General features: G+C 36.6%; 1 protein-coding gene across 3 annotated transcripts; it reads left to right on the top strand.

The window, feature by feature from the left end:
* Positions 1 to 407: 407 nt before the first annotated feature.
* LOC106881665 (uncharacterized) lies at positions 408 to 8,780 on the top strand. 3 transcript variants are annotated; one of them, XM_052972699.2, is made up of 2 exons: positions 408 to 2,319; positions 7,830 to 8,780. In XM_052972699.2, the coding sequence occupies exons 1-2, from the start codon at positions 2,312 to 2,314 to the stop codon at positions 8,269 to 8,271; spliced, it is 450 nt and encodes a 149-aa protein (XP_052828659.1). In that variant the 5' UTR covers positions 408 to 2,311; the 3' UTR covers positions 8,272 to 8,780. The 3 variants fall into 3 exon arrangements, with proteins under 3 accessions (XP_052828659.1, XP_014787617.1, XP_089218554.1); XM_014932131.3 differs by having other exon boundaries at positions 504 to 761; XM_089362428.1 differs by having other exon boundaries at positions 1,343 to 1,456; positions 7,830 to 8,351.
* The last annotated feature ends 2,230 nt before the right edge of the window (positions 8,781 to 11,010 follow it).

Raw genomic sequence — 11,010 nt, 5'->3', positions numbered from 1 at the left:
TTTTTTTTTGAAATTTCAAGTTTCATTTTGTGATGTATGTCGCTTTGTATGTATAAGAGCCCTGTAATCGTAATCTACACACTCCCAAAGGTATTTGTAGAAAATTTCATAAAAAAGACACCCATTTTCTGAAAGTTATGAGGAAACAAAGCCGACCTTTGTGAATTTTTCAGAATCCCCTTCCCGCCCACTCCCCTTAAAAATTTTCCAAGAAATTCCGTTATAATCAATCTGTACCAACTGAAGTATATTTGTAAAAAAAAAAATTTTTTTTTAAAAATCTTTAAAAAATACCAATTTTTCTGGAAGTTATGAAGAAACAAATTCGATGGTGGTGGCTCACACACTTGTGTGTGTCTAAATTCATTTCCTTTTTCCATCTAACAAGAAAATTTCAATTACTTTCATTTTTTTTTTTTGCGCAGTTTATTCAGTACCTCATCCTATAACTTGATTTTCCAAATTTCATGCCATTGGTCCATTTGACTTACTTCCCTTAGTTCATTTCATATTCCTCTGGTCTTATTAGAAGGCAAAAACAACAACGAAAGGAAGATGAAAATTTAAAATAACCAAAAAACAAAATCAGCATCCCCTATCCTGTCGCTCGGGCTAGTTTTAAACTGCGTGCTATAACAAGACAATACCGGTGTTTTGTTTTTGTTTGTTTTTCTAACCGTCGTTTCTGCTACCTCGCCGTGCTCTCTTTCGCTGCCTTACTTACTCTGTTGTATTTTGTTTTAATTGTATATTATTCCAAGGTAAGCACATCAAATATTTAATAATTTTATTTGCAAAATTTTAATTTTCGATTATATATAAATGAAAAAAAAAACATCCAACTCAAAATTTCTAAACTGTAACGCCAGTTATCGTTAGCAAGTGCTTGTCATACAAATTTAAACGGGCACTTTTGTTATCGTTTGTGAATGAACCAACCAGTTTTGTGTATTATTCTTTTTTTGTCATGCTTACATGGATGTTATATGCAATTGTAGCTTTCGTTTAAGGGCAGTGAAAATAATAAAGAATGGTTGAAAGACAGCCGAATCATTTAAAGCGTCATAAGTGAATACATTACTATATCTAGAGGTACCTCCCATCGACTTTGTTTCCTAATAACTTTCTGAAAAAAATACATATTTTTAAACGAAATTTTGCAGGGATACACTTTTCGAGGGTGTAGATTACAATTATGCTGATAACATTAAAAAAAAAAAAAAGAAGACCACTTCGGTCATTTCGGTTCAGTGTTCAAATCCAATCGACGGTCTGGTTCGTGTTTAATTTCTCCAAGTTTTACTGACCACGTACTTGTTATGTGTATGGCTGAGCTGGTCTATTAGCATTTCCCCATTTCTGCGATAATTGGCCACACCCTCCTTGTATGCTAAACAAAGAAACCATTATTGTTGATACAGTGGTGACCGACGTGGAGCGAAGCCGATATTGCGACGTAAAACCTTTTCCTTCAAAATTCCCAGCCCCGCATAACAAAGACATTTGTCGAACGCAGTGTAGACCTAGTCGTAAATAGGAATAATTTCACTTCATTTCTCAATCTTCATACAACTGTCTTCCCACTTTACAAATACATGTGTGAACATCACATAAATTCTCCCCTTTTACCACACGTTCGTAGCCTTCGTACCTAACGGATGAATATTTCCCCTTACGGGTTCCCCATCTATATTTTCTATTTTCCTTTTTATTGTTGCTTAACCTCTTTTCAGCCCTCGCTGAACAAACTTCTGACCGAATGTGTCCAGCCTTACTATTCTAGTCTTTTTTTTTGGTCTGATATTGGATAACATAATCCTAAACAATGTGTCTCCTTTCTTTTAAGACAGTCGTATATGATTTGATTTGGCTATTTATTTGCTTGTAGGTCGAAGGACTATACATTAGTCCCCCCACCAAAAAAAACAAAAAAAACTTGGACTGCGACTATACTGGGTCACCGCCAGTACTTATATTTAAAATCTAGTACTAATTCTATTGGTCTCTTTTGTCGAACTGCAAAGTTACAGAGACTTAAACAAATCAACACCAATTGTCAAATGGCAGGGAAAGGCACAAATACAAAAGCGCACATACAAATTCGACAGGCTTTCACACAGTTTCCGTCTACCAAGTTCACTCACAAGGCATTGGTTAGCCTGCGGCTGTAGTAGTTGAAGACATTTGTCTGAGGTGCTGTGCAGTGAGACTGAACCCGAAGCTATGTGGTTGTGAAGCGATCATCTTAACCACACCCCATGCCTTTTATTTAAAAAAGTACAAAAAAAAATTGGAGAGCACGCACGCGTGTATGTACGTGTACGTATATATATTTATATGAAGCGTTTTTATCTCATTTTTAAAAGAATATTTGTCCCATCTGTCTCCTGTCAATTGCCAACGATTTTATCAATTTTTAAAATGCATTTTTGCTTTCATATAATGTGCCAAATAAACATTGCTTTTGTTGTTAGTCAAAATAATGTGTAATTTTCATTGCTTTTCTTGCAGCTGCTGTTTCTTCAATCTAAGAAAGATGACCATTATTAGCACTTTATTAACATTGGTTCCCCTTGGCATTTTAGCAACTCTTCAAACAGTTGTTATATTTTCTTTTGATGGAATTTGGTAGACATAAACTATACAAACCCCCTACGTGTATGTGTGTGTGTGTGTACTTTCACACACATACTCATGTTTGTCTGTCAGAGTAATGAGGATCATCTAGTCATCCTTAAAGCATGGTGACTTTGTTTAAAGTGAAGAATAGTTGCACACCATCAACTTCACTCTGTCATATGTGACCATCTTCAATCCAGTGGCAAGACCAGTTCAAGAAGATAAGAGATGGAAACAGATGCAGTGGATGACCACGATATCCACATCTTATGCTCTTCACTCTTCAATGCCTTGCTGCAGCATTTTGCCCCTCTGTTGATCTATGATGGTTTCTTGCACACAGTGTGCTGGATCCAGTCTTTATTTGCATTGGTGGGCAAACCTTAATAGGCTAATTAACTCATAGCTGAGACCCTGACAGGTGCTACTACCCTGGATCAGTGTAGACCTAAGAGGTTGTTCCACACTCTTCAGAACCCTGGAGCTCCCAAGCCAGACTTCTCTTCCTCACAATTGGGTTTGGGACATTGGAGAAACAAGTCTGGTCCCACACAGACTTCTTCACCAAGTCTTGCATCATCACATCTCTGTTCTATTCAACTGAGACAAGGATCTCATATCAATGTTAAAAATCAAAACACTTAAATGGTATCACTTGAAATGTCCAAGGCATATATTGGATATCAGCTGGAAATTTTTTATGTCTGACTCAAAAGAGTTGGAAAATACAGGTTGTCTCATCATATGTGATGGGTTAGTCATGTCATTCATCTTGATAATTCCAGGCTCCTGAATTAAAATGTCATGGTGAATTAGTTCTTAGTAACTGTCCACAGTACAAACCAAAGATGAAATTTCATGATGCCACAATAATATATGCTTAAATCCTTGAATATTATCACTGTTAATTAGTAACATTTTGTGCTGAATACAAGCAAAAAGAACAATGTGAAGTTTGAGAAAAATCAAAATGCCCAAGCATTGCTGTAGGTGTTGGTATCATGATAAAAGCACCCAATACATTCTGTGAAATGGTTGGTATTATGAAGGGCATCTAGCCATAGAAATAGACTATGGAACCTGGTGTGGACCCAGGCCTTGCCAGTTCCTGTCAAGCCATCCAAGCCATGCCAGCATGGAAGACAAACATTAAATGTTGATGATGTTGATATGGTAGAAGATCAAGAGGTGATCTCAATTGCACTGTTTATAGTTACATCACACTTTCAAATGCCATCCATGAAAGGTTGCAGCTGAAGACCAACACGTGATGCTTTTATGCCAACAGTTATACTGGAACAGTGCTGTCCTTTACATCCAAATGTGTGTTAGCTACTGCTGAACTGAAAATCCATTTCAGACAGATGCACAATAACAGAGTTGCTGTTAATGAGATACATGACAAAATTCCATGCTACATTCATCACAAAAAAAATAGTAATAATAGGTGCAGGTATGGCTGTGTGGTAAGACGCTTGCTTCTGAGTTCAGTCCCATTGTATGGCAACTTGGGTGAGTGTCTTCTGCTATGGCCTCAGGCTGACTGAAGCCTTGAGAGTAGATTTGGTAATATGGAAACAGAAAGAAGCCTGTCATGTGTGTGTGTGTATATGTGTGTGTGACTTTGTGTCTGTTTTTGTCCCCACCCCACTTGACAACTGGTGTTGGTGTGTTTATATATCCATAACTTAGCTTGTTTGGCAAAGGGGCCAAGAGAATAAGTACCAGGCTTAAAAAAAAAAGTACTGGGGTCAATTCATTCGAATTAAAATTCTTTAAGGCGGTGCTCCAGCATGGTCACAGTTTCGTGACTGAAACAAATAAAAGACAATAACTTAAAACTAAATTAGGGCTAGGTAGTCATCCGTGACTACACACATACACACCTTTTACTATTCTCTTTTTCATGTAGCTGTGTTTTATACTCTGTATTCTTCATGTAACTATGGCTGTTGTTATTGTCTTTTCTTAATTATCTTAACCCTTGTTTTCTGTCTCTTTTACCCTTTTCTGCTAAATTGTGCACCCGAGCACATTTTATGGAGTGGTATCAAAAAGTTCCTGGACTAGTTCTGTAGTGCACCAACAGGTGGCAGCACACAGTTGCGTGTTCAGTGAGAGTTAGCAGTGACCTTCATGAGGCAGTGTGCTGAGTGACATTGCAAGTTGTGAAATTTGTGTTTTTGTGGATCACATGTATGATGAATTCTGCGATTTGTCACAGACAGGAACAAAGAGCCAACGTGAAATTTTGTGTTAAACTTGGGAAGTCTGCTACAGAGACATTGAGCATGCTTCGGCAAGCTTATGGTGATGAGGCAATGGGTCATGTGCAATGTTTCGAGTGGCACAGGCACTTCAAAAACAGAAGAATGTCCCTGGAAGACCTACCATGAGCATCACCCCTGGCAATGCGACATTGGGCATTGAGAATTCATCCTCAGGGCTGGACCATCAATCAAGCGATCTACTGTGATGCTTTGAAGCATTTGAGTGAGGACATTCGGCGAAAGCAACCAGATTCTTCATGATGACAATGTACCCTATTACTGAGCTCTCCTCACTCATTAGTTTCTTACCAAAAACAACATGGCATTGCTTCTGCACCTGCCCTATTCACCAGATTTAGTAGCTCTTCCCCAAGATGAAAATGCAGCTATTTTAACACCGTTGTCAAGATCCAGAGTGAATTGCAGAAGTTCCTCAACTTTCTATTGGAAAACGACTTCCAAGCCAGACTCCAAAAGTGACAGGAACACCAGGACTGGTGTATTGCTGTAACTATTTTGAAAGAGATGATGTTAAAACTTAATTAAATAAGTTATTCTTTATTAAACATAGCTAGTCCAGAAACCTTTTGATACCACCTTGTACAATAAACTCATACACACACACACACTCACACGTAATCTCATGTGTCCACGTTTATGTTTACATTGATCTAAATAAAACAAGTGTTATGTTGTATGCCTATCTATCCATAGTGGAGGCACAATGGCCGAATGGTTAGGGCAGCGGACTTGTGGTTGTAGGATCGTGGTTTCGATTCCCAGACTGGGCGTTGTGAATGTTTATTGAGCGAAAACACCTAAAGCTCCACGAGGCTACGGCAGGGGATGGTGGCGAACCCTGCTGTACTCTTTCACCACTACTTTCTCTCACTCTTACTTCCTGTTTCTGTTGTGCCTGTAATTCAAAGGGTCAGCCTTGCCACACTGTGTCACGCTGAATATCCCCGAGAACTACGTTAAGGGTACACGTGTCTGTGGAGTGCTCAGCGACTTGCACGTTAATTTCACGAGCAGGCTGTTCCGTTGATCGGATCAACTGGAACCCTCGTCGTCGTAAGCGACGGAGTGCCAACAACAACTATCTATCAATAGTCTAGAAGTTCAACAAGTGGAGTTGATGAAATATCTAATGTAAAGTACTGGAGTACTAGGATTGATGTGGTTGACCAAATCTTGAAGTTTGTGTTGTAGAATGGTTATTGTCCAACAAAAGAAACTAGTCGAAGTATCTAAAGATTATCCTGAAGAAAGGCCTTTAATGGTTTTTTTTTCAATATCTGACATAACAAAAATAGTTGAATGCTTGATAAGAACATAACATTGAATTTAGTTTTTGTATGTTTTAAGTTGAATCCTGTCAGTGTTGATTTTCCTTTTTCTTCTCCCAGGAACAATGAACTAAGTCATGTGCTAGTGTTGACCCAGTCAATTATGGTGGTTTAACACAAATGTAAAAGTCAATATTTGAGGGTTCATGCGAAGTTCCTTAGTAGCCTAGTATCTGAATGAAATTTATTTGTACTTTACAAAGGAGATTTAAAAAAAAAAAAAAAAAAAAAGGGCTGACCAATGGCTTGTGAGTGAATTTGGTAAACTATGTGGAAACCTAAATATATGTTTCTCTGTCCCAACCCTTCACGACTTGTTAACCGGTGTTGGTTTGTTTATGCTCCTATAAGTTAGCAGTTTGGCAAAACAGACTGATAGAATAAGTATCAAACAAAAACAAAATATAAATACTGGGTCGATTTGTTAGATGAAAAGTGGTGCCCTAGCATGGTCACAGTCCAGTGACTGAAACAAAAGATGAAATATTTATTCAGCTATAATATAACTTCTATAATGGCTAAATCTAAAGAATTAGTTGAAATAAAGGTTAGTTGTTACTCTTACATCTCCCACAGTTATTATAAGAGTTATCTCTCTTTGACAATTTACTTGCTATGTGTGGGAAATATTTACATTTGCGTAGATCAGTTGTTCTCTCTGGGGTCCATATGACCCTTTGGTTTCCATATAAGATTTTGTTAAAGTTTATGTGCAATAAATTAGTTACACTTCTACAATACACAAAATGTTTTAACAATTTTCTTAATGCTATTCTTATAGTATTCTGTTGTGTCTGGGGAGAGTCATTTTCTTATTGTGCCTTAAAATTTAACACACACACCGTTAAAATTTCCACTTATTTCTAAATTTTAAGGCACAATAAGAAAATGACTCTCCCCAGACACAACAGAATATGCTTCAACACACGAAATCACATAAAAAATCTTGCAAACCAAATCCAAAAACGAAATAATTCTTATAGTATTTAATTATAAAAACATAAGTTTTTAGACATTGAATGGTTACAAGGGTCTATCCGAGTAAAATAGATATCAAAGGGATCCATAGAACCACTATTGTAGATGCTGCTTGTTTTTCTACTCAAAAACATGGATTACTGAGTGAGGAAGCAAAAGTCAAAAGAAATGACTTTAGTTGGAAATAGCAAACACTAAGGTACCTTTATTCTTATTTTTCTTTTATAACAAGGATCAATTAGTGTATGTGGTTATCTTCACCTATGGTCCTGAATGTTGAGTAGTGACTGAAAGAGCAAAACAAAGTTTGTTTAATGAGGGCTGGCGTGGGGTTAGGCGACAATAAAAGGAAAACGGAAAATATAGGTGGGAAACCCATAAGGAAAAATATTAATTCGTTAGGTATGACGCTTATGAACTTCTGTACAAAGATAACAGAAGTCCAGAAGAAAAAAAAAAAAAATTACTGTTCATTACTGCTTCTTTATCTCTTTACTTTTTATTTTTTGTTTTGTTCTTTGAATTAGAGAAATTAAGGACAACTAAAACAAGAAATTTTTAAATCACTGAAAATATTGAAATAAATGATTTCTATATTTCTGCTGTTCTTCAGGTGCAAACAAATGGCGGAAGAGACAAAAATTACCAAACCTTCTAATGGTGCTGACCAAACAACGTGCAATAAATGTTCACAGGATGGTGAAAGTTCTGTAAAAGACTGTGACCAATGCCAACCAGTGCCAAAGCAATTATCTTCTGATACTGTAAATTCTCCCTCAGAACCTGATGTGTTGCAGTCATATAAACAGAAAGCATGGTACCAGAAATTTGTAATTGTGCTTGATAGCGAGGATGAGGATGGAAGTGATAAAGAATGTAGTGATTGTGATAGTGGTTATAATGAATGTGATGAGGAAAATACTGAAAAGACCAGTGATAGTAAACCAAATTCTCTTCCTTCTTCAATTGATCCCAAAGAACTTGAGGCTTTGGAAGAATTGTTCAAAAACACAGACTGGATGGGTTCTGGATTAAAACAATCTTGTGAACAATAAATATTTCACTGCGTTGGGTTATACAAATCCATTTCATCGAACAGTATTTTCTTCCTTTACAATGGCTCCAACTGTATATTCTACCAAGAACTCATCTCAGTCCATTCATCAACTTCACACAGAAAAAAGAGGCCCTCCCTCCAATTTCCTCATATCTATTACACATGATTTAATTTGAAAGAATGTCTTTCATTCTTGAGAGGAGGAATTTTTTAACATTTTAGATAAATTCTAATTATTCCATGAAGATATTTTCATTATTCATTCCAAATAAATGTATATAATTTTAAACTTGAACATTATATCTGCTAATAATGATGATGGAAGATATATAACAAAACTCTAATTTTGAAATGTACAGTAAGCACTGCAGTGCGTTACAAAATTGTCGGAATAACTGGGTTTTTTTTCTAAACAAAATAATTTGTGCATATTTAAAACTAACTTGCATTTTAATTATTTTTAAAAAATAAATTCACCATCTAAATCATGGTTTATGAAATTTAGAATGTGATGTTTTGAATTAATCGTGCTTTGTCTTGTAGTTTTGAGATTTCAATGATGTGATTGCTTATTTTTAGAGTGATATTGCTAGGTAGGTGCTAGAGGCTGGACCTGGCCAGCTTGAACATAAAACATGTAGAATATTTGTACCAAATATGGCCAGTCTAAATGCTAAAGGGCAGATATGGCCAGTCTAAATGCTAAAGGGGTAGTAGCATGGCTGAATTAGTACAGTGTTGACCAAAATACCTTGCATAAATGCATCCATTTATATTTTGAGTTCAAATTCCACTGGGGCTGATTTTTACATTCCATACTTTCGGTGTTGGTCAAATAAAGTACCACTCAAGTACTGGAGTTGATATTATTGGCTACAAATTTGAGGCTTTATACCTATGTTAGAAATCATTAATGGTTTAAAAGTAATATTTCATCATCATCATTTTACTTTTTCTTTGTTTTTCCATGCCTGCATGAAGTAGAGCAGTCAGTTTTCTTTAACAAGGTGTCTTGCCACTTGTTACAGTCCTTTGTGAAGTTCAGCCTCCTATGATTAGCTTTTACCACTTTTTTTTTTTGCATCGTCTTTGGTCTTTCTCTTTTGCAGGTTTATTCCATTAGGATTACTGAGCAACTTCAACCATTTATTTTTATTTATAAAGTAAAAAAAAAAAAATTAAAAAGGAAAACAAATAGGTGCAGGAGTAGCTGTGTGGTAAGTAGCTTGCTTACCAACCACATGGTTCCAGGTTCAGTCCCACTCGTGGCACCTTGGGCAAGTATCTTCTATTATAGCCTCGGGCTGACCAAAGCCTTGTGAGTGGATTTGGTAGACGGAAACTGAAAGAAGCCTGTCATATATATGTATATATATATATATGTGTGTTTGTTTATGTTTGTGTCTGTGTTTGTCCCCCCACCATCACTTGACAACCGATGCTGGTGTGTTTACGTCCCCGTAATTTAGCAGTTCGGCAAAAAGAGACCGATAGAATAAGTACTAGGCTTACAAAGAATAAGTCCTGGGGTTGATTTGATTCGACTAAAGGCGGTGCTCCAGCATGGCCGCAGTCAAATGACTGAAACAAGTAAAAGAGTAAGAGTAAAGAGTATTCACTTGGTTATGTATTATAACTTAGTCTTCTTGAATACACTGAAACTTAGATATAGGAGTTTGCATAATGTGATCTCAGAGAAATGGCAAGAGCCAAATTCTATCTACTCACATCAGTTGTTACCTGTCAAGGCACTACATCCTTCAAAACCTCCATGCTTCCTGAAATTCACCAACAGTACACATGATGCTTCCCACTCATCATGTGACCTGTTAACACGAGGCCAAAGAGTTGTTTCTTAAAAGTAATTGGATTGGTAATACCTTTTAACCAGCTATTGTTGCTATTTGTTGTTTAACTCCATTTCACCCTGACAGAACAGGCTTACATTAAAAAACATTCCAACCTTGACCACCATATTTTATTTGGAGTATCTATGTCTACATTATCCATATCCTTCCTTGTTGAAAATTGTTGGGGATTTTCCTTTGAATGAGAAGTAGCTACTGTTTCTAGCAGGTTCATCCATTAGATCAAACTAGTCTTTTTCTTTTATGTCAGAGCATAAGTAAATAAATGCCAAAGGTTTTAGTCTGTGATCTTATATTCTCAGCTCTTGTGCTTTGCCATTAATAAATCTTCCTCTAGCTAAGCTGTAAACCTTTCCTTGTCTTGTGTATCACATGAAATACAGGACATATTCCTTAGAATCTGTGTACCATACTTGACAAACACCCAATTTTTTTCAACCATTAGAGTAACTTGTGTCTTATGAAAGGAAAGCTTTATGAAAACAAGCATGACCATTTGAGATAAACTTATGAAAATGCTTTGGATAAACAAGTAGTTAAAATTACTGGGTATATCTGTATCGTCTGGTCTTGTTACTACCACCAGAATAAAGAAGGGGTACACAACCCTCAAATACAATCATAGGTCATGTCTTCAATATTGCTTACAATTTCTTCAAAAGCTTAAGCCTAAGAAAGTTTTGATATTCTTATTGTAAGAAATATTGTCGTTGTTGTTGGCACTCCGTAGCTTACGACGTCGAGGGTTCCAGTTGATCCAATCAACGGAACAGCCTGCTCATGAAATTAACGTGCAAATCGCTGAGCACTCCACAGACACGTGTACCCCTAACGTAGTTCTCGGGGATATTCAGTGTGACACAGTGTGA

This window comes from Octopus bimaculoides, chromosome 14, assembly GCF_046866305.1.
Source record: "Octopus bimaculoides isolate indiv1 chromosome 14, ASM4686630v1, whole genome shotgun sequence".
NCBI classification, from domain to species: domain Eukaryota; kingdom Metazoa; phylum Mollusca; class Cephalopoda; order Octopoda; family Octopodidae; genus Octopus; species Octopus bimaculoides.
This window is presented reverse-complemented; position numbering and strand designations above follow the sequence as displayed.